Source organism: Dasypus novemcinctus, chromosome 16 (genome assembly GCF_030445035.2).
Source record: "Dasypus novemcinctus isolate mDasNov1 chromosome 16, mDasNov1.1.hap2, whole genome shotgun sequence".
In the NCBI taxonomy this organism is placed as follows: Eukaryota; Metazoa; Chordata; class Mammalia; order Cingulata; family Dasypodidae; genus Dasypus; species Dasypus novemcinctus.
Genome location: NC_080688.1, coordinates 69622868 through 69645881, shown reverse-complemented (window position 1 = coordinate 69645881; position 23014 = coordinate 69622868). Strand labels below are relative to the sequence as shown.

Below are 23014 nucleotides of genomic sequence, written 5' to 3'. Positions count from 1 at the left end.
AGCTTTTATTCCTTGAGAATATGGTTTTCATAATACAGTTGATATTTTCAAATAATATGAAAAACTTGAAATTCAATTTGTATAAAAGCTATGTAATTTTAGTATACAATTACTCCATTACATTTGGAAAAACAGTAATACAAGAAGCAACCAAATGTGTATTCAGATGATACCCATTTTTGAAAGATAAGATGGTTTTGTCAGGGAGAGAAATTACAATGGTAAACGTTTTTTCCCCTTGACTCTAAATTTTGGTAGCCTAGCCAAATAATAAAATCAGCCATTTCATTTTTTCTAAAAAGACGGAAAGATGGGCTTATAAGAAGGCAAGAAAGGAAGGGGAGAGAAGGGGTAGGGAGGGGAGGGGAAGAGAGGGGAAGGATCTCTAGGATGCTCGGTCTTCCACAGCAGCTGGTGCATTATTGAACAGGCTTGGAGAAGATGAAGTACTCCTTATTCTAGAAATATTTTTAAATTGCCAAAAGGCATTTTGCATTAACAACAGAAGATCAAATACATATGCAGTACCTATTAGTCATGATAATATAATTTATTTATCCTAATGTCTGTAATAAAGACAGCGCGTTAACTACACAGCGCTGTTAATCTAAATGAAATGAGGGAGTTGGCTAGCTATTTTGCACATGTAAATGATTTTCTGAACATACTGTTTATCCATGCTGAATTGTTCCTATCTGCCTACTTTGTTTCTGTCTACTCAGTAAGAGATGAATTATCTAGTGACAATGCTCAATGAAACAGAATAAACTCGCCAGTGCAAATAAACAATGGCCCCTAAGGGAAAAAATCCTTACTCCAAACAGTGGAAAGAAGAGAAGTAATCTAATAAAACAATGCTATTAATAAAGGCCCAAAGATGGTTAGCATTCAGAGGCCATTATTGCCGCCCTTGATAAAATTTAAAATTAAAAACAAAACAAGGCTATTTCATGTTTCTAAATGGAAAATTTTTCATTTTCATTTTCATGAGAAAAGATAATCTATACACGACAACAATACCAACAAGCAACCTATTTTATTGCCAGGCTTTTAGTCATTATTGTGCCTTATCATCATCTATTTTCATTTTTAAGCAAAGCAAATGCTTATAGAGACCAGTGTTAATAAGGTCATCTGCACAAATATCTCAGACTGTTTTCTGAATAGGAAGGCATATATGATAGCTAAAGCACTGAGGCTGCTCTTTATAATGCCAGAGCGATCTGAGGAGATGAGTCGCTAGGATTTAGGCAAAAAAAATTAACTAAATAAAATGTCTTGGCCATCACAGGTAATGCACTCACAGGCAAATTATCAGTACTTAATTTTAATTCTTTTTACAAGCATGCTCACTTGGATTGTTTTATTGTTGTTACATATTTAGAATATTTGCTTCCTGAAAAGAAGATTCTGAGATATGTAAGAGCATACATTATATGCTTTTTAAACGTTTCTCATACTGCCTGCAACAATATTAGGAATATAGTAGATGCTTAATAAACATTCCTATAAATTGAATTATGTAATTTTTTCTTTTACAAAGGTGACTATCTATGACACAAATTATCACTGACACTGATTTTTTTATTTCCTAAAAATGGCAGAATATGTTGAAATTAGGCACAGTGCTTAATCAGTGTCAAAATAGAAAACACTACCTTGCCCCTAGGCCTAGAAATTTTGGCATAAAACAAATTGAATGTTTTAAAATAACTGAAAGTTGAATTTCTAAACTGGATACTTAGAATCAATGGAATTGATAGAAGGGAAAAAATATTTCTCTGTCTTAGAAAGCAAAATTGATTACCTAGGATTTTTATGAGAAATGCAATCATGATAAGCCATCTCAGCAAAGTACTTTAAAACAACTCTAGGGATAATATAGGTGGGTTAAGAAGTAAATAATTGAGATAATCCATAAAAATTGAATCTTTAGAAAATGAACATTTTTTTAAAGATAAATGTTTTAAAATTACAAAATTGAGCAAGAATTTTCTTCACAGTATTTTTATGGGAGTCCCTATATTGTATATGTGACTTTATTGTGATCTAAAACGTTTTTGAAGACAAAATTAAAAATTAGAAAAAAACAACGATGTAGACACTGAGGAAGAAATGAAAGAAACTGCCTTGCCACTGTACATATGAGGCAACTCCTATTACAGTGATGATGGGTTTTTAAAATATCAGTCCATATACAACATGATGTATGTGATCTTCACAAGTACATATGTTGACCCAATTTGTTTTTAATCAATTTTATTGATTCAATATACTTTTTGATTCATTGAATTCATTGTTTCTAAGTATATGCTGTACAAAGAGCAAGTCAACAATACATTGATTACGCAATTCTTAATGTTACTATAGTTATTGTGAAGTGGGAATTGCCTTTATTTAGTGATTTAAATTCAAACAATAAGAAATGTTCTCGAGAACAGGAACCTTACCACAGGGCTGGTTTCAAGAGGTATGACGTATGACCAGTGTGGCTGCACAAGGTCCCTCATTTAGAAGGGCCCTGTGCTAAATTTAGAGCTTTGCTTCATTTATCTTGACATTCTTAATAATATTTTAACAAGGTCCCTGCACTTTCATTTTGCAGAAGGCCCCGCAATTTACGTAGCCAGTCCTGCTTGAGAGCCTGCACGTCCTAACAGTTGTCCCAAACCTGTACATTGCTATGCTGTTGTGATAGTCTCTAAGGTTTTAGTTCCATGAGGCAAATATTGCTAGTTTGTCTGGCTTAGCCCTTTCCCATTCCTCCCAAAAATACTTTATCCCAATTTATCATCATGTCTTTGTAGGTTGTGCTAATTAGATGAAAGAATGGAGATTTTGGCAAGTGTAGAACATGATACCAGCACCTGAGCTGCAAATCAGATTGCTCATGCTCTCTCTTCTTCAACACGAGATTTAAAACACCCCAGAGGGACCCTATTCCAAAGATTATTTTTCTCACATTTACCAATTAAAATATTTCTAGCTTCTATTTCACTTTCTTCTAAAAACTATATGAGGTGACTTAGAAGTTAAACATAATTTAAAATAAAGAAATTAAAACACAAAATCATTATTAATTTTTTGAAAAGTAGATGCAACTGGTGACTAAAATAAGGCAGTTTGTCACAGTAGTTGATTCATTGCATTTAATTTTTAGATTCTAAACTTTAAAAATTTAAACAGGGAAATGAATGTGGCTGAACCGATTGGGATCCTGTCTACCATGAAGGAGGTCCAAAGTTCGATGCCCAGGGCCTCCTGGTGAGGGCAAGCTGGCCTGTGTGGCGAGCTGGCGCACATGGAGTGCCAGCCCACGCAGGAATGTGGCCCTGCGCATAAGTGTCCCCTGCATGGGAATGCCGTGCCACACAGGAAAAGCCGCCCTGTGCAGGAGTGCCGGCTGATGCGAGAACTAGCGCAGCAAGATGACGCAACAAAAGCCACAGGAAAGAAGATAAGACTTAGCAGAACAGGGAGCTGAGGTGGCCCAAGAGAATAATCACCTCTCTCCCACTCCAGAAGATCCCAGGATCCGTTCCTGGAGCTGCCTAATGAGAATACAAACAGACACAGAAGAACACACAGCATATGGACACAGAGAGCTGACAATGGGCGGAATGTGGGGGTGGGGATGGGGTTAGAAATAAAATAAATCTTAAAAAAAATTTAAATGAAATAAAGCTAGAAACTGCTCATCAGCAATCAATCTTTTCAAACAGCATTAGAAAGGCATAAGGAAAATTGTAATTTTATGAGAGACTGAAAAATTTTTCAAAGATATAATTTTTGCACCGTTTCTTTATGAAAGCAGAAGTCATTGAATTATAGTTTGTACAAAGATTGTCCAGTTGCTTTATTTTTTTAACACCTAGCTTAATACAGTCATAGAAGTTAGAGAATCAAGTTGAGAGGACAGTGAAATTGTCTAATATAAACTCTATATTTCTTAAGTTTAGGCTTGCTTTTGGTATGTTCTTGAGTGCACAGAATACATGTTTAAGTTCCTTAATAAGCCCATGAATTTAAAAGTTCTAAACTTTTTATACCTTTGTTGTTACATTCTTCACAGATAACTTTGAAAATCTGAAGAATGAATGGAGGAGGCTGAAACTTGTTGAGGACAAAGCACTGTGTCAGGCAGAGTAAGCCATGCTCTTAGAAGTGAGTATGTACACGGCATGGGTGGATTACATCTTTACTAGGTATTACTTTGCCCTTATGGAGACATGCCTAAGTGAGGAGGCCATTTTGTCTTTGAAAATCTTTGAGATGAAAATATCCCTTCAAAATCTTCCTTCCTTTTGTCCTCTCAGAAAAGTTCTATGAGAGGATTCAAGGCTGTTGCAGAGGAAAGTAAATACTCCTTCCTGCCCTTCCCTTTTCATACTCACACTCAGGCTGAGTGGCCACTTTGATGGGCTGAGAACTCTCCCCTGGTCCCCATTCGTTACAGGCCACAACCCGGAAGGTGTACATGGCTTCTGGCTTCAGGTTTCCCACGGTGAGCTGAAGGGACCCAGGTTGGGATGTATTCATTGCTCGTTCCCTGGGAAATAAAAGTTGAAGGAAAGAATATTTCAGAATGAATGCTTTTAGCCAAAGCCTTTATTTATTGTGCAAGAATAGTGAGGCGGACAAAAGGGTAGCGGCTAACTCATTTAATTTTGACTCTGGGACATAATTCAAGACCTCTGAGGCTTACTCTGGGAAATAAACTGACTGGACGGACCTAGAAATAAATACTGTGAGGATTCTGAGGAGTTCAAGTTTATGCCATTCTCCATGAACCGTGCAGAGTAAACTTTTTCCCTTGACACTTTATAATTTAGAATTCAAAACTTATGACAAAGAGCTATTAAAATAAGAAGAAACATCTGGGAACATAGGCAGGAAGATCCATTTCATAGACAGCTAACTAATGACAGAAATCAAGGTTTCAATTATTCCACAAATCGGTCTTTGTCAGTATTGCCAACAAATACATTTGTGCATATTCTTTCATTGCAGGGAAAGGAAGATGCAGATGCTAAGTGTTCATATGTATGGGAGCTGGAGTTCCTGTGGTTACTTAATTTTTTTTTTAAATTTTTTGTTTTGTTTTGTTTTGTTCTTGTTCTTTTTATATCACAGTTACTTTAAGTGCCCTTAAGTGCAGGGAAGTAGATTCCCTTCTGTGTGGGAGGAAACTGCAACATGTGTACTTGCCTCTTGCAGGCCATATCTACATGTGTTCAATACATTTACCAATTGAAAACTTCCTCAGTGGCTGCGAACGAATGAATTAATCTTCTGACCATGATGGGATTTACATGGTGTATGGGTATTAATAGAAGCATATAGATATGGATGATAAAATTTGAGAAACAAGAACTACTAAAGTAGTCTTTAAGGACATACATGTTTCTAGTCATTTATATGATTTTTCATTTGTCCTTAATAAATGACTGATTGGTGAAGAAGGAATTCCTTCTAAGTAAATCAACGATTTTTGGATATCTCTTTATTCTCAGTGGAATTTTATCTATATTTTATTTTATTTTATTTTGCCTGTGGAGGTATTTAAAGTGAAACCTATCTTTTCTGCTAAAAGAAAACAAATAAGATGCAGAAATTCCTACATCAGTATGCTTACTCTCAATGAGATACTGTAAGGCGTACAATTGGATTATGTAGTTAGCAAAACTAACAGGACAAGTTAGGCTTCTGAGGAGAAAAATAAAACCAAAAGTTTCTAAAGGTGTGACTGCACCTGGGCACATATGCCATTCCTCATGACTGACATGGCGGTGCCTGGCTAGCTCATCCCTAAGCCCACGTCTTCTCCTTCATGTATTAGACTATACTTCCCTGTCTCCTGGAGTCAAGATGAGACCCTGAATGACCCAGTCCAACCCATGCTTGTCAGTACCTGTGACAAATCCAGGCCTGGCCTAGAAACACCGCACAGGTATAATCCTCTATGTTCTTTTACTCCATCTGTGGGCTTGATACAGGCAAACACGGTGACCGTGGAAGCCATAGAGTGATGGTGGAGGAGCCAAAATTTGCAAGAATTCTGGAGAAGAGCTGGGAGAAGAATGACCTGTCAATCAGGGACTTCCTTTCTATACTTAACAGAGCCAGAAATAGTTTCAAGCCATAATACATTTTAAGGCTTATTAGTTACAAGTTAGCATTATTTTAACCAGCACTGCTACTAATTTTAAAATGTACTCAGTATGAAACTGGATATAGCCTGGGGTTTAGACATTCCTTTAGGAATGCAGTGTCAAGTTGTTGGATGACTGAATCCAACTAGCGTGGTAAGGGACTGGGTGGGTTTCAACAGCCACCTAAAGGAGGCAACTGTAAATATCATCAGATAATCATGCTCCCTACACCACACATGTCTCACTGCTATATTCTACCAAAGGAACACTATTTAGGCCAATGAGTTACTTTTTAAAAGAAAATCTTGTAATTGGACTGAATGCCTTGTGGCAGCTCATGGAGATTAAGCACAGAGTGATAGGACTTTCTGCATCTTACTCATTTATTTTCTTTTAGCAGAACTTTTATAGACATTCCCTCATGTAGCCCTGTGATATGAACAGGGTGGTTTTATTGCCCTTATTTTCCAAATACAGAAAGTGAGATTTAGAGAGACAAAATTTTTTTTTTCAAGTATTTGCAGTTAGAGGTTGTCACAGTTAGGAATGAAATCCGGGGCTTCATCCTCTAAATCCAATATGGATATCCTTCAACAATAGTGAGAAACTGAGGGTTCTCAGTTTCAGTAGAAGTCATTTGAGTCCTAAAGGGGAGGAAGGGACAATGGGCGTCTGAAAATCACTGAGTCCGATTTTCCTAGCAACTGCTCTGTGTCATTTCATGATAATCTTTTCTAGGCTTTTAAGTAATATAGTTGCCATGAAAGTCAAACTTGCATTCCAAGATACCTGGATCTGTCTAAGGAAAGAGAGCTTTCAAAATGAATTTTATTTATTCTTCTAATTACTAAATAATTTGAAAGAAATAAATGTATCCCATGTATGCCATGCTAGCATAAGCCTTTGAACAGGCATTCTTCAAAGGAATAAAGGCCAAACATAATATGGGCATGACCAGGTAAGACTGCCCAAGACCATATAATGAAAATATCACTTATGTGTGAAAGAGGATGTCGTGCTTCCTAACAGGGAAGGGAGTTTTAGGCTCCTGTAGTCTCCAACAGCCTCCAAAAAGGATCCCAAATTAATAATATTAATGAAATAACATACTATTGTATATGAACAATTGATACTTCATCCATCTTACATGAAGTGTGAAAAAAACATCTTGAGAAAACACTTGTATGGTACCGATCTGTAAAATGCAAACTAAGCAAATACATTGTGCTTACCACATAAGCACACGTTCAAGACAAACCCGCGTCTCCCCCTCTAAATACATGCTGATGCTGCTCCTGGTGTGACCACTGGTTCCTTCAATAAAGGCTCTTAAAGGGTTTCAAATAATGATTTTTATCAAAGCATTTCAATTTTATGTGGCCCCTTTCAGAAGTGTGCTCATCGTATCAAAATAAGTCACATCATTATCCAGTGTAGAGCATGGAGTAGATTCAGAAAGAGGGGAAGAGACTGGGAATGTTGTTTGACTTTCTTATGTCCTTAAGGTATAACCTTGGGCAAGTTACTTATCTGAGCCCCAGTTTCTTGCAAGAGAAGGGTTATAAATATGTTGACGTCAGAATTTCTGAAAGAATTAAATGAGATGCTGTGTGTAAAACATAAAAGCAGTAGGTACAGCACCTGGTTCTCAATCGGGAGTACTCCTTAAATAGCAGTTGCTGCTATTACTTTTATTTTTATAACAAAATGCCACCACAACCGCAGAAGGAATAAATGTTCTTGTCTCCAAGAAGGGGATTTTCACACATATACAAGGAGGGACAGAAATTAATAAGTGATACAATAGCAAAGAAAAAGTACATAAATGATTTTCACTAAGGTACGTGGTCTGACAGAAACACTTTCCGGGTCTTTCCTATCACATTAAATTTGTTTGCACAGATAAGCTAAAACAAAAAGAATGGTAATCATTAGAGCTATGGAACGAGTTCCAATAATGGAAATGGTATCATGTTACGTTAAATGTGGGGTGGGCTTCTCTGAGAACTGAGAAGGAATGAGTTCCCCGGCACACTTCAAGAGTCTCTGTGAGATAAAGCAGATACAACCCCCAGGTATTGGTTCCTTTGAGGGCTAAAGAGACCCATGGGAGTTATGGTCATGGCCGATGGGGTTAACTACCAGGTCAGATGGCCCCTCTTTGGAACTGGTGTTTATGTGTGATGAATCTGGACTCAGATGGGATCTCTCTTCATAAGACTTTCATGCTAATGTGCTGGAGGTGCAGTTAGTGTTGGGGTTTAAGATATATTTAGGGGATTTGAATCTCTGGACTGACAATGTGATAGCCAGGTCCTGAGCCTCAACAGACTCCAGCACCTACAATCTGATTTATTGGACTCACCACACTCAGCTAAGATGGAGTTGAAGAAGGACAACCACCACACCATGGAGCCTAGAGTGATTACAACTGAAAGTGGGAGGATTGCATCCAGCACCCATGTGGAATCTGAGCCTCCTCTTGACATAGAGGTGCAATGGACACAACCAATCCAATGTCCACATAGAAAAGGTGGCATTGGATTGGGAAAAGTGGACATGATGGCTGATGGGTATGGGGAAAGGCAGGAAGAGATGAGAGGTGGAGGCGTCTTTGGGACATGGAGCTGCCCTGGATGGTTCTTCAGGGGCAATCACCGGACATTGTAAATCCTCACAGGGCCCATTGGATGGAATGGGGGAGAGTATGGGCCATGATGTGGACCATTGACCATGAGGTGCAGAGGTGCCCAAAGATGTACTTGCCAAATGCAATGGATGTGTCATGATGATGGGAAGGAGTGTTGCTGGGGGGGGAAGAGGTGGGGTGGGGGTGGTGGGGTTGAATGGGACCTCATATATATATTTTTTTAATGTAATATTATTACAAAGTCAATTAAAAAAAAAGGAAAAAAAAAGACGTAAAAAAAAAATAAAGTTATTTTTCAGGAAAAAAAAAAAAAAAAGAGTCTCTGTGATAGCCTATGTCCCCACTGGTGTCTCAGCATCTTTGACAGTTGTCCTTATGCTTCCTCAGATCCTCTGAGACAACATCAAACTGCTCATGGGATACAAATGCATCCTGGGAAAAATGGCATACCCTGCCAAGCCATCCTTCAGAAACTTGTTCAGTTACAAACCCAAAAGTTTCCTGGGAGGCTTTTGATCACCCCCTTTGGTGCTTTAATAGCTATAAACAATACATCCCAAATCATTTCCCAACAAGTGAATAAAATCTGAGTTTGGGAGGGGAGTTTGTTACTTTGGGTTTCTCTGATCCCACAATAGGACAATACCAGCAGCCTAAAGTAGGTGAGCTCTCCATAATGTCCACATTTAGGCAGTTAGTAGTTAAAGATTTTGTCTCTGCTCACTCTAGTCAATGTTACTCTGGAAATGGACAGCTAAGCACTGGGTTCTAAAGAAAAGAGTAAATTTTAGCAGTTTGACCAATTACTGTGTTGGGGTGTTCTATCTATCACTGCCCCAACCGCTCCTGGAAAAACAGCAGGAGTCCTGGCCTTCTGCCTCTCAACGAGTCTCTTCTATGAATCTAAAAATATAATTACCTTTCTACTCTGCAGAGCTCTGAGTCATGGTATATGGCAGCAGGTCTATTGTCAGACAAAGCTTCTTTACTTCCGTTCTTTTTCCCCTCACTTTGAGTTGAATTGGTAGTTTGGGGTCAAGCAAAATTCAAGATACATTGACTGAAGTAAAGGAAGCAAGTCACTGGTGATTTCTAGAATCAATCATCACTATAAATTCACTGATTTAAAATCTACACAGGGAAGCAGACTTGGCCCAGTGGTTAGGGCGTCCGTCTATCACATGGGAGGTCCACAGTTCAAACCCCAGGCCTCCTTGACCCATGTGGAGCTGGCCCATGCGCAGTGCTGATGTGTGTAAAGAGTGCCTTGCCACGCAGGGGTATCCCCTGTGAAGGGGAGCCCCACGCACAAGGAGTGCGCCCCATAAGTAGAGCTGCCCAGCGCAAAAGAAAGTGCAGCCTGCCCGGGAATGGCGCCGCCCACACGGAGAGCTGACACAACAAGATGACGCAACAAAAAGAAACACAGATTCACATGCCGCTGACAACAACAGAAGCGGACAAAGAAGAGGACGCAGCAAATAAACACAGAGAATAGACAACCGGGGTGGGGGAGGGGAGGGGAGAGAAATAAATAAATAAATAAATAAAATATAAGAAAAAATCTACACAGAGTATCAAATATACAAAATCAGACTCCTCCTCCTGACCAAAAAGTCTGTAGATTTGTACTATTGGATCTTTCACAGGGTGACCACATATTGAAGATTTATTTAATAAGAGCATTCCTTTCTTGGAACTTGCAGAGTTAGGTTTTTGGGGTTACCTGGGTAAGATTTCCTAGAAAATAGCTGCTTAAATTCTAAAAAAAGAGCAAACCATACATTTTGACCCAATAACAATAAGGCGCTGCTTTCCTGACATTAGTCAGTGTAAACCTTTTAGTGCTGATAAATTTTGAGGCATGAAGCCAAACTCGAGGGCAAAAAATGCATCCTTGTAAAAGTTGCATTGAGAAGTAACTCTGCTTAGTCTGTGTTCTTCACTGCCTGGAACTGGCCTCTACTGTAGTTTACAATTCAACCTATTGCCTTATAATCATAGCTTTTCTTAGTTCCTTGTCACCAGTCTTCCCAATTCTTTCTTTCTTCTCTTGACAGAGATAAGCTTCTAAAATACATAAACCATCATGTCAGCTCCATGCCCTAAACTTGGATGGCTGCCATTCCATAGTAAATAAAATTTCAACTCCTTCTCCCAAGATCCACACTTTCTCAATTTAACCAAAACCTTTCCCATCTTACCCTGAGGGAGGAACCCCACTACACAACACCCCACACCTCCCCAGCCCCTCTACTTTTTCTTACTCTGCCTTTTGTTTGTCTGGGTTGGTTTCATTTAGCTAAGAGTCAACTTCTCCTGACACACCCTTTCTTTTTAGTTTGGTAAAAGTACATTCATTTTTCAAATCTAATTCCAATGTAATCTCCTTGGTGAGGTTTTCCCATCATCAACCCTATGTCTCCAGCAGTATTAAATGCTCTCTCTTGTTATTGGTTTATATATCTGTTGTAGCATGTATTACATTGTATTCATGGGCACATCTGTCTCTTTGACTCAAATGGGAGCTATTTTGGAAGAGAAACCATCTCCTGTCATATTTCCTTCACACTCAGGATATATACCCACTGAGTATAAAGAATGGCTGTGTCACTGGTGCTCACAAGTTTTTAACAAATGCATAAGTAAATGCAAAAAATCTCTTAGAATCCTTGCATAAAATCTTCATCTGGAGTGCTGAATCCTGCTAAAGATTTCATACTGATTTAGTTGGGTGGCCTTCAGATACCAGTTCGTTTTTCTAAGTCCCAGTTTCACTATTTGAAAATGGAGTGATTGGAAACTATTCTAAGAAGACTTTCTACCCAAATATCATTTCTTGGGACAGAAAATCACCTAACTAAGCTTGAGCTAATTCTGCGCTTTTGTCTTTACATTTAAGAAGTAACAGAATTTACAGATTAAGTATAACCCTGTTTCTCTGTGGGATCATTTCTAACAAGTGTCTAACAAACATTTTAAGTAAATACATAGCCTCTTGCCTCTTGTCTTGAAGCATGAAATACTTAGTTGCTTGAAGGAAGAAGTTAAATTAATGGTTCTTTGTGAGGAATTTTGTTTTGTTTTTAATTTATTGAAGCATATCACTCACACATAGGCATACATAAACAGTAAGTGTATAATAATAGTTGTGAATTTACAAAACAAACATATATAACACCATACAAGATTCTCATAACTCACCCTACCACCAATACCTTGCATTGTTTTTAAACATTTTTAACTAATGATTAAAGAACATTGTCAAAATATTACTAGTCAAAGTATTTTTCCCCAACCCAACCTATTATTATCTTTATATCATTTATATATGAACATACATAAATAATAAGTGTATAGTAAAAGTTGTGAACTTACAAAGCAAACATGTATAACATCATACAGTGATCCCATACATCAACCCTCCATCAACACCTTGCATTGTTGTGAGACAATTGTTACAAATAATGAAAGAAAATTGTCAAAATTTTACTACTAATTATAGTCCTTATCTTACATTGGGTGTATTTTCCCTCCAACCCACCTTACTAACATTTTTTAAAATATATTTTTTATGACAAAAGTTGTAAACTTATAAAACAATCATGCACATGTACAGAATTCCCAAACAACACTCTTCTATCAACACACCACACTGTGGTGGAACATTTTTTACAGATAATATCATCTGATTTGTTACTACATCCATAGTGTACATTTGGCACACATTTTCCATACTGCCCCATTATCAACACAGTACATCTTTGGCATAGATACAAGAATATTATATTGTTACTGCTAACCACAGTCTGTAGGTCACTCCAGTTGTATTTTTCCCATGCTTTTCCACGTTCCCACCACCCTGTAGTAGTGATGCACACAAAGGACACTCTTGCATCTGTACCATCAAGTAAAATTCTAAACCACCTTTTGGTTTACTGTGCTATTCAGTTCCTAGATTATTCTCTAGCATTCTGTTCATTGGCATTTGTATTTTCTGCAATGATAGAAAAGACTACTATTTTCAGCACATCCCCCTTTATAAACTAGCTGTTACTCATTATGTGTTACCATCCACTCTATACATTTCCACTTACACACTTTTACAGTAAAGCTAATTAAAACTTCTACATACATTAAAAATGAATAGTCCATCTTAGTCCTCCTCTTATCTCCTTTAAGAATCCACCACCTACCACAGGTCTTGAAGGTATTTTCCTACCATTTCTTCTAGATGCTTTATGGTTCTTGCTTTCATTTTTAGGTTATTGATCCATTTTGAGTTTTTGGATAAGGTGTGAGATAGGGGTCCTCTTTCTTTCTTATGACTATGGGTGTCCAGTTCTTTCAGCACCATTTGTTGAAAGGACTGTTCTGCCTGAGCTGTGTGGGTTTGAAAGGCTAGTGAAAAATCACTTGACCATACATGTGAGGGTCTGTTTCTGAACCATCAGTTTGGTGCCATTGGTCTTTGTGTCTGTCTTTATGCCAGTACCATGTTGTCTTTCACCACTATAGCTGGGTGATATGATTTAAAGTCTGGAGATGAGGGTTCGCTTTTCTTTTTTAAAATGTTTCTGACTATTCAGGGCTCCTTACCCTTCCAAATAAATTTGATAATTATGTTTTCATTAAAAAAATGCTAGTGGAATTTTTATCGGGATTGTATTGAATCTGTATATCAATTTGAGTAGAATTGACATCCTAATGATATTTAGTCTTCCAATCCCTGAGCATGGATGTTTTTCCAATTATTTAGGCCTTTTTTTATTTCTTTTAGCATTGAGTTGCAGTTTTCTGAATATAAGTGCTTTATATCATTGGTTAAGTTTATTCCTATTTGAGTTTTATCTGTTATATTTGATTTTTACCACTCTTTTGACACAGTTATTTTTATTAATATAATCTTCATTTCTATACTCTCTTCCAGGCTTTTCTCTCCTGTATTTTCTTTTCAGGATCTAGCACACTCTAGCATTTCCCAAAAATCTGGTCTCTTGATTAGAAATTATCTCAGTTTCTGTTTATCTGTGAATGTTCTAATCTCACCTTCATTTTTGAAAGACAATTTTGCTGGATATAAGATTCTTGGCTGGAAGTTTTTCTCCTATAGTATCTTAACTATATCATACCACTGTCTTCTTGACTCCATGGTCCCTGGTGAGAAATTAGCACTTAATCTTATTAGGTATCCTTTATATATTATGCCTTGCTTTTCTCTTGCTGTTCTCAGAATTCACTCTTTGTCTTTGGCATTTGACATTCTGATTAGTATGTGTCTCAGAGTTGGTCTATTCAGATTTTTTTGGATGGGAGTATGTTGTGCTTCTTGGACATGGATATCTATGTCCTTCAACAGGGTTGGGAAATTTTCTACCATTATTTCTTCAAATATGCCTTCTGCCCCATTTCCCTTCTATTCTCCTTGTGGGACAGCCATGACACATATGTTCACACATCTTTTGCTGTCATTTAGTTCTCTGAGACCTTATTCAATTTTTTTTCCATTCTTTTCTTCATCTGTTCTTTTGTATGTTCACTTTCAGAGGCCATTTCTTCAAGCTCACCAATCCTTTCTTCTGCCTCCTCAAATTGGCTAATTATATGATTCCAAATTTTTTAAAATTTCATTTATTGCACCTTTAATTCCCATAAGATCTGCTATTTTTCTATGTATGCTTTCAAATTCTTTCTTGTGCTCATCTAGTATCTTCTTAATGTCCTTAATCTCTCTAGACATCTCATTGAATTTATTAAGAAGATTTGTTTGAACATCAATGATTAGTTGTCTCAACTCCTTTATGTCATCTGGAGGCTTATCTTCTTCCTTTAACTGGGCCATAGCTTCCTGTTTCTTGGTGTGGATTGTAATTTTTTGTTGGTGTCTTGGCACCTGGCTTACTAGAGTTTCTATTCTGGGTGTAGCTTTTCTCTTCAGTTTAGGGCTTCCTGTCCTTTCTCTCTTGCTGGTTGTGCAGTAGGAGTAAAGGAAGTAGTTGGTGTTATAAGCTGTGGAGGCTCAAGCTGCCCTTATTATCTCAAGGACTGATGGAGCTTCTCCCAACTTTCTCCTTTGCCAGGGGTAGGGACAGAGTCACAGCTGTGTGGAGTAATCCAAGTTGTACAGGCCTAGACTGTAGTTGTCTAGAGAGTGATGGAGCTTCATGACCCTTTCTCTCCTGCCTGGGGTGGGAATGGAGCTGTGGTGTGGCAGCAATCTATGTAGAGTGGATCCAAGATGACCACAGTTGCCCTGGTAGACTTCTGATTTTTTAGTCTGTGCTAGTCAAAGGTATCTGCAGTTACCTGGATAGGCTGGTGCAGGGCCTGCAAGCCTCCTCCCTGCCAGAGGTGGATCTGAAGCCTAGGCTGGGGCTGCAGGCCAATTTGGGTTAAAGAAACTGGTTCCTATGGTCACTGTGATTTTTGATCAGCTGGGCTTCCCCTCATGCTTGGGGTGGAGTTGAAATGGCAGCTGTGGCCTTCTTCCAACTTGGACAGATTCACACCATAGCTATTCCTAGGGTATACAATAGCCAGCCCAGTCTACTATTCAGTAGCTGAAATTGGTGGCCAACCATCTCTTCCTCCCCTGTTTTTGGGAAATGGAGCTTCCAATTCCAGTCACGGAATAGCTCCTGGGGTGGCTTATGCTGCCAAAGTAGAATATTTACTTGCCTCTGTGGGTTGGCCAGTAATTTCCCAGAGAGACTGGCGCAGGTCCCCCTATCTTCCTCCCTGCCAGAGGTGGGGTTGGGCCTAGGCTAGAGTTACAATCTGACCTGGATGGAAAGATGCTGGTCTCCACCAGCACTGGGATTTTCAGTCCACCCTGCTTCCCCTTGTGCCAGGCACAGAGTTAAGATGGCAGCTACCAGCCTCTTTCTGACTTGGACAGTTTCAAACTTTAGCTGTTCTTAGGATTATACTTTAGTCTGCTGAATTTTCTCATTAGTAACTGAAGTTGGTGCCCAATTGTCTCTTCCTCCTCTGTTTTTGGGAATTTAAGATTTCAGTTATAACCACAGAACAGCCTCTGAAGCAGCTTGTGCCTCCAGTGGAGGAAGGGTACCAGCCTCTGTGGCATGGAGTGCTCTACTTATGAATTTTCTCTGCAGATGGGCAGTCTCCTCCTTCCATTCCTTCATGGATGTTGCAGGATGCTCTTCTGGTCTCCTGGAGCCCCCAAACAGGTACTTCAGCTAGCTCCAGAGAGGTCTGGGTGTTTACTAACTGCCCTGTAGCAGGAGCTGACTCTAGGAGCTCCTTACTCTGCTGCCATCTTGCTGGTTGTCCTTTTGTTTTGTTTTTTTTTTTAATGGAAAGTTGTCAGCATCCTCTTTGTTTCCACTTCTCTCATTTTTATTTATTTAGTGATCACAAGAATGGAGTAACCATGAGAAAATGTCAAAACTGTAGCATTGTGTTTACTGGATTACAATGTGTACTGGAGTAGATCAAAGTGACAGCAATTGCTGCAACCTGTTCCTAAATATTCTGGAACCATAGACTTTGGAATCAGTTCTATCTTAGAGAGAAAGCAGATTGAGAGTTGATTTGCCACCAGATTAAGCAAAATGGAGAATAGAACTCATTCACCTTGGTCAGTGGTATTTCCACTCAATTTTGATTAAATATTCTGCTTTTCCTTGAATTGTTAAAAAGCCTAGGAGCAGGTAGGTGTCATGCCTTAAAATATAATCTCTGTTTCAACATCTAGTACATAACCAACACACTGGTTACATAACAAGTCTTTTGGGGGGAAAGATTTCAGTTTCAATTGATTTCTCTTTTTTAGTTTCAGCTTTCCCCCTGTAATAAATATGACTCAGTTCGGCGTCCTCCTCACATTCTCTCATTCTGTTTTCTTGAGATGGACCATCTTCTCTGCTAGCTACAGTTTCTATCTACAGACTGGCTGATTCCTGATATACATCTCTGTTCCAAACTTCTCCTCTGAAGTCTGGATTCCTATTTTTGACAGTCTGTTCAATATGATCATTTGAATATGTAAAGGTATGTCAAATGTAACATGTCTGAAACTGAATTTATGATCTTCATTCCCAAACCTACATCTTTTCCATCCTAACCACAGTGAATGGTACCACCATCTCTCCATATAAATAAACCAGAAACCTAGGACTGATCCCTGACACTCCCCTCTTCCTCACAGTTAAGGTCCTGTCCATCACCTAGCCCTGTTGATGTTGCCTTCTAAATATTTCTTGAATCTGTCTCCATCATTCCATCTCTACTGCCATTCCCTTGGCTGGGGCCACCATCATCTCTTGCCTGCATGTCTATAACAGTCCCAGCTAAATGGCTTCCTAGCTCCTACCCAGCTCCAATCTAATTTCTACTTTCCAGCTTCAGTCATCTTTCCAAAATACAAATCAGATTATGGCATGGACACCATGCACACATTTTTAAATCCGCTCATAGAAGCATGCTCCTTTCCTTCAGATCTCCTAACTCAGCATGCAGTTTTACATTCATCAGTGGTACAATCTTCCTAAGGTGACTGAACTGCTAACAGATAGACTGTTGGGTCCGCCACTATCCCCAACACAGAGCCTGGCAAACAGTCAACTCACCTCCAACATTTGATGAATTAATGAATAATGAATTATTTATACATGGCATTTAGAGATGGCATGTTTTACTTTTCAGAATACGTGGAGTCCATTGGACAAATGAAACCACTATTATATCCTTTCATTAGATGATGCAATGCCATTTTGAGTAGAAGGGGCCAGGTCTTACATTTTACAGAGAGGCAGGGTGAGACTCGGAGAGGCACAGTAACTTTGCCAAGCATTAAGCCAGGGCCAGAATGTGGCGTTCTGGATTCTGAGTCTCATTCTTTTTCCATCACAATATACTTCCTTCATGAATAACAAGCTTCATCAGCTGCATAGTCCTCAACTCGGAGGAGCAGGGAAGGAATATGTAAACACCATGTTGAAAATGTAATGCGCAATGAATTTTAAAACGAATCCCCATGTCAATCATTAAAAGCTGAGCAGTGAGCAGAGGTTTTTGGAGACAGCATAAAGCAGTGCAAAGCATGCAGTGCTACAAGTTAGAAAATACTGTTAGGCCTTTTTCTGCCACAAAATAGGTGTGTGACCTTGAGCAAGTCAGGGGCTCTCTTGGAGCTTTTGCTGTTTTATTTGCAAAATAAAGATACCAGTCCTTTATCTGCCTACCTCACAGGGTTATTGTGAGGATTCAATTGAGTAATGCTCATAAGAGTGTTCTAATTCTTTCACCTGAACTCCCAGAGTACCTTACACATCTCTCTTTTAGGAAACATCTTTTACTTGGTATAGCACAGCAAAGAGATCCTGGACTAGAAACATTACATTTAAAACCTGGTCTAATAGTCATTAATTGTGTAGCTTTATAGGAAGTTTTTTTTTTTTAAACTCTCCGAATAAAGTGAGTCATGTGCATCTGTAAAATGGAGATCATCAAACTCACCTCATCCAAGAATCAAATGGGCTAATGTTGGTAAAAGCAAGAAAATCCTCTCTAAATATTATTTGGGAAGCATCTATATTTCACTCACTTTAGTTTCCAGCCCACCCAAAGTTTTGCACATGGCACCAGCTAAGAAGAAATGAGTGTTTTCAATATACTAGAAAAAGAGCAAGTGTTTTAGGTCCTTTCTCCTAATTTTATTTAATATTTATCACAACCTTACATATTAGACACTATTATTATTGCAAATGAGGAAATGGAGGTGTCAGGAGTTTATGTAATTGGCTCAATGTCACATAGCTGGTAAAATTGATGAGTCAGGATTCAAAGCCATTCTATTCAGTTCCAAAGTCACATGGCCTCAAACTTTCAGCTATACTGTGTCACACACCATAAGTAATTTTAGATCATTGAAGGGGAGAGCTGATGTTCTGTGCGTATGTAAAAAGTTCTGTGTTTTATTAATGGTAAATAAAAGATGCAAATCTAGTTAGGCAAGAAGTCAGAAAATTATTGTGAAGAAAAATATGGAAAAAGTGCATGTCATAATTATATAAAAATCAAAAAACCTTAGTTCTGTCCCTGATTAATCCACTATGTTAGGAGCAAGGTAGTGGAGGGACTAAGAACTGCTTTGATATCAGACCCACATTGAAATCCTGGCTCTACCACTTACTGGCCATATCATGGCACCCTAAATTTTTCCTTTAAGTCTCATCTGGATGATGTTTTCTTGTGAGGATTAAGAAAGATATTTTTTATAAAATGCTTAGCCTGATGCCTGGCACAGCAAGTGTTCAATGCATGTTTACTGTTACTAATGCGAACGCTGTGGCCTTATGCATGGAACTGGCCCTACCCTAGGAATCAGCTTCTCGATATTTAAGTAGCAGGAGGGTGGAGTATAATCCCAAAGATTCCTTTCAGTTCTAACGATTATAAAGTGCAAGCAGGGATAGCTGGATATTTGTGAAGCAACTGATTCACTGTGGATCTTGGCTTTCCGGTTCTGGAATTTATGCTGCTCTATGACTCAGGAAATAAAGGCACCACGAGGGGCTGAATAAAAATGTCAGCTATGGTCCGTGCACTATTGACACCATTAACCATCAGAATTAATGATAATCTGAGCCAGAGTAATTTGCTGTCCTGACACAGTCATTGCTAATCTGAGGCAAATGTTAAAGCCAGTACCTTTTAAAAAGCTACAGTGTTAAGGAGCTAAATAAACCTACATGAGCAAACAGCATCACAGCTAACCACCCAGAGCCATATGGCATATATTTGTTCTCGATAAAAATCAAAATGCGCAAAACGAAAGCAGATATTTCAATCAAATTTCAATGTCACCTTTTAATTTTTTTGTCAGTAAAAAAGTTTTTATTGGATTGTCTTCAGCTTACTCATCTTCCTCAGCAGCACAATTGATTTTATTGGTTAAGGAAAATCTATGAAGAGTATAACCTCTGTCTCTCTGACATCTTTATCATATTGGTCACAATCAGCAAAAGTCTACACAAAGCAGGGCACCAGACACTGAGGCATGGAATTATGAATAAGACCCAGTCTCAATAATTAGGGAGGAAAATTCACACATGTGCAACCAAATATAAAAGAGGACATAAGATGAAAAATGCCATAATCATGATATAATAAAAGGGCATGAGAGGATAAAGGAGAAATTGATGAATTCTGACCTGAGAGACTGTGTGAAGTTCCCCAGAGTAAGTGACATTTAACTCAAGACTTCAATTCAACAAATATTTAGTAAGTGTCTACTATGTGCTGGGCTTTGCTCTGGGTGTGGGCAATAGCTCAGTGAATAGAGGGGTGAAAACACTCCTGCCTTCATATAAGACATGAAGCCAGGCTCTGGTGGAGGAGGGATAGGATTCAGTAAACAAAATTAATAACTAAAAGGTAAAAAAAAAGCTTTAAAATTTTTAGACAAGAAAGGGTATAGAAGGTACCATGAGAAGATGGGATTTCTGCCAAGGTTTAGTGCGAGCTGGGGATGATTCACTTGGATCTCCGAAGGCAGGAGAGTTCTAGGCAGACTGAACAGAAATTACAAATTGCTTGAGAGAGTATGATCCCTGGTATTAGGAAACACAAGGAAGTCAGGGAGGCTCAGAGAAATTATGTAGTTTTCCTGAGATTACATGGTATCAGTGATACAGTTGGGATTATAATCTAGCCGCAGTGGCTTTTTTATACTCTCTTCTATCAATATGCAGACTAATTCTGTTCTTGGCTTATTACTTTGAAAATCAAGGAAATAAAAAAGTTTATTTGTTTTCCATTCTTGTCTTTTTCACAGAAGTTTATATAAATGATTTGACTTGATTCTATAAATAATTCTGTTTTTAAAAAATGTAATAGAGCTTCCCACTCAGCAATGAGTAAATGAGTCAAAAACATAGAGTAGAAGTCTCCAAAGTACCTGCTCAAGATCTCCCACTGTCATTACCCCATGGCATATGTTTAAAGAGTGGTGGATTAGGCTGGACTTATTGGTTGTACCTACCTGTTGTCCCCTTCTCTGGAGAAAAAGACTGTAAAGGTTTGAATGTTTCCTTTTGCTTCTGCAGGTGGGCGCCAGCTGAGACGGACAAACCGACTGGAAACCAAGACAGGGACCACATCTCTTGGAGCAGATGGAAGGACACTGGAGCTTGGGACAGCTAAGAAGGAAGGAAAACAGGTTGTCAGGGTGTTGGTGTTCCAGTAGGACAGCGTGGAGGAAGGCAAACGGACCCATTAGGAGACATACTTGTGTCACAGTCACATTGGTTCTAAAAGGAGAACAAACAAGCAATAAATGGAATAAAAAATGTTTGATAGTTTAACTAAGAAAAAAATAAAAGGTAACCAAATTACAATAGATGCTAGAATTTGTGTTTTTAAAACTGGTGGCTAATTATTAACATATATGATTCTACTGCATATTTTTTCCAGTTTCTAGTATTCTTAGGGTCCATTATGATAAGAATAATGCTCCGTGTGGGCAAGAAACAGGGAAAGAAATTGGGTAATGTGGAATTTTAGTAAGTACATGACTTTCAGAAAGACCTTCTTTTGTAAGTGTGGATAATGTAAAGTATAAATGATCCAATATTATGAAGGGATTATACTTCTCATGGCTTCAAATGAGTAAGAAATGCCTTTAAAAACAAGGTGTGTGTAAGTGATGTTAAGGCACTACAAAATTGGGGAGCATATGTAGCTCAGTGGTTGAGCACCTGCTTCCCAAGTATGAAGTCCTAAATTCAATCCCTGTACTGCCTTAAAAAAAAAAAAAGGTATTACCAAATTATTTTAAAGTATTTAATAATTTATTTCCCTGAATCCTTTCTGGAGTGAGGCAGGGCTTGACTACATGAGTAAATGAATGACTATGTTTGAAGTAAGGAATTTTAATACAGAAAATAAACAAGAGATATCTTGATTATGAAATTAAAGTTCGAGAAACTATTCTGTCAAAGATAACCTATCAGCTTTTTCAGGAATCAAAAGAAGAGCTAAGAGAGGGGCAAGTGTAGCTCAGTGGTTCAATCCCTGGTACCTCCCGAAAAAAAGAAAAAGAAAGAACTAAGAACAGAATCATATCTAATAGAAGTTTGCAAAGTCTTTGTTTTTGCTTTAAAAAAAACAATGTGATCATACAACTTTAATAGAGGGAGGTCATCTGTTACCTGAAAAAAAAAACCACACCCACACATATTATAATTTCCTTTCCCTTATACTTTTTAGAATAGCTAGAACTAACTTGATTATTTTAAAAACTGATTTCAGGGAGTGGCTGTGGCTCAGGCAGTTGACCACCCACCTCCAACAAGGGAGGTCCTGGATTCAGTTTCTGGTGCCTCCTAAAGAAGACAAGCAAACAAGTGAACAATGAGCAGATATTGAGGAAAAACAATGAGCAGACAATGAGAAAAAAATAACGAGCAGACATGACCAAAAAACACGCAGACAATGAGTGAGACAATGAGCAAATAATAAGCAGACAGTGAGCAAAAACAAAAATGAGCAGGGCACAGATGTGCGTCAAGCAGTTTTATGTCCACCTTCCACATGGGAGGTCCCAAGTTCAGTTCCCAGAGCCTCCTTCAAAAGAAATGAGAGGACAATGAGCAGACAATGAGCAAAATAACTGAGCAGACAAATGAGCAATAAACAATGAACCAAGAGACAAGAGAGCCACCTGTGGGTGGGGGGTGGGGGTGGAGGTAGGCAGGGGTGGGATAAAAAAAGTAAAAAGGAATCCTTTAAAAAAATTGAAAAAAACTGATGTCATAGCTAAAATTTGTTTCATAGGAGAAAAGATACAGCCCAAACAGGTATATATAAATTGACAAGGAGTTCAATAAATCTCTAATTTGAAAATCAAACTAATAGAAACCCCAACAGTCTAATAACAGCCATGGACTTACATGAATCAAAAAATGCCTCAGGTAATCTAGCAGTTATTACAAAACCTTATTCCACTCAGCCTGTTTACACTGTGCTAAGCAGAATTTGCAATAACTTGTTTATGTAATTTCTAAGTCCACAGTAAATTAAAAGCAGCGAGTTAAAAGTTGACAGAGGGTAACAAAAAGTAGAGACAGTTCTCATGGGCTACCTACAGGTAAAAAGAGATGACAAAAATTCTACAAGACATAAAAATATACGATTATATCATGCTCATAGAGTATCACTGTATCAGCGGCAGTTTAACAATTGC

General features: G+C 38.3%; 1 protein-coding gene across 6 annotated transcripts in view; it reads right to left on the bottom strand.

Moving 5' to 3' along the window:
* The window catches only part of DCC (DCC netrin 1 receptor), a 1130593-nt gene that overhangs the window by 306248 nt on the left and 801331 nt on the right, over positions 1-23014 (bottom strand). For all 6 annotated transcript variants that reach the window (XM_058277746.1, XM_058277743.2, XM_058277744.2 and 3 more), the window contains exons 8-9: positions 20813-20969; positions 4395-4549 (exon numbers count right to left, since the gene is read on the bottom strand). In XM_058277746.1, the coding sequence (XP_058133729.1) occupies positions 4395-4549; positions 20813-20969 (312 nt within the window). The remainder of the gene's footprint in view (positions 1-4394; positions 4550-20812; positions 20970-23014) is intronic.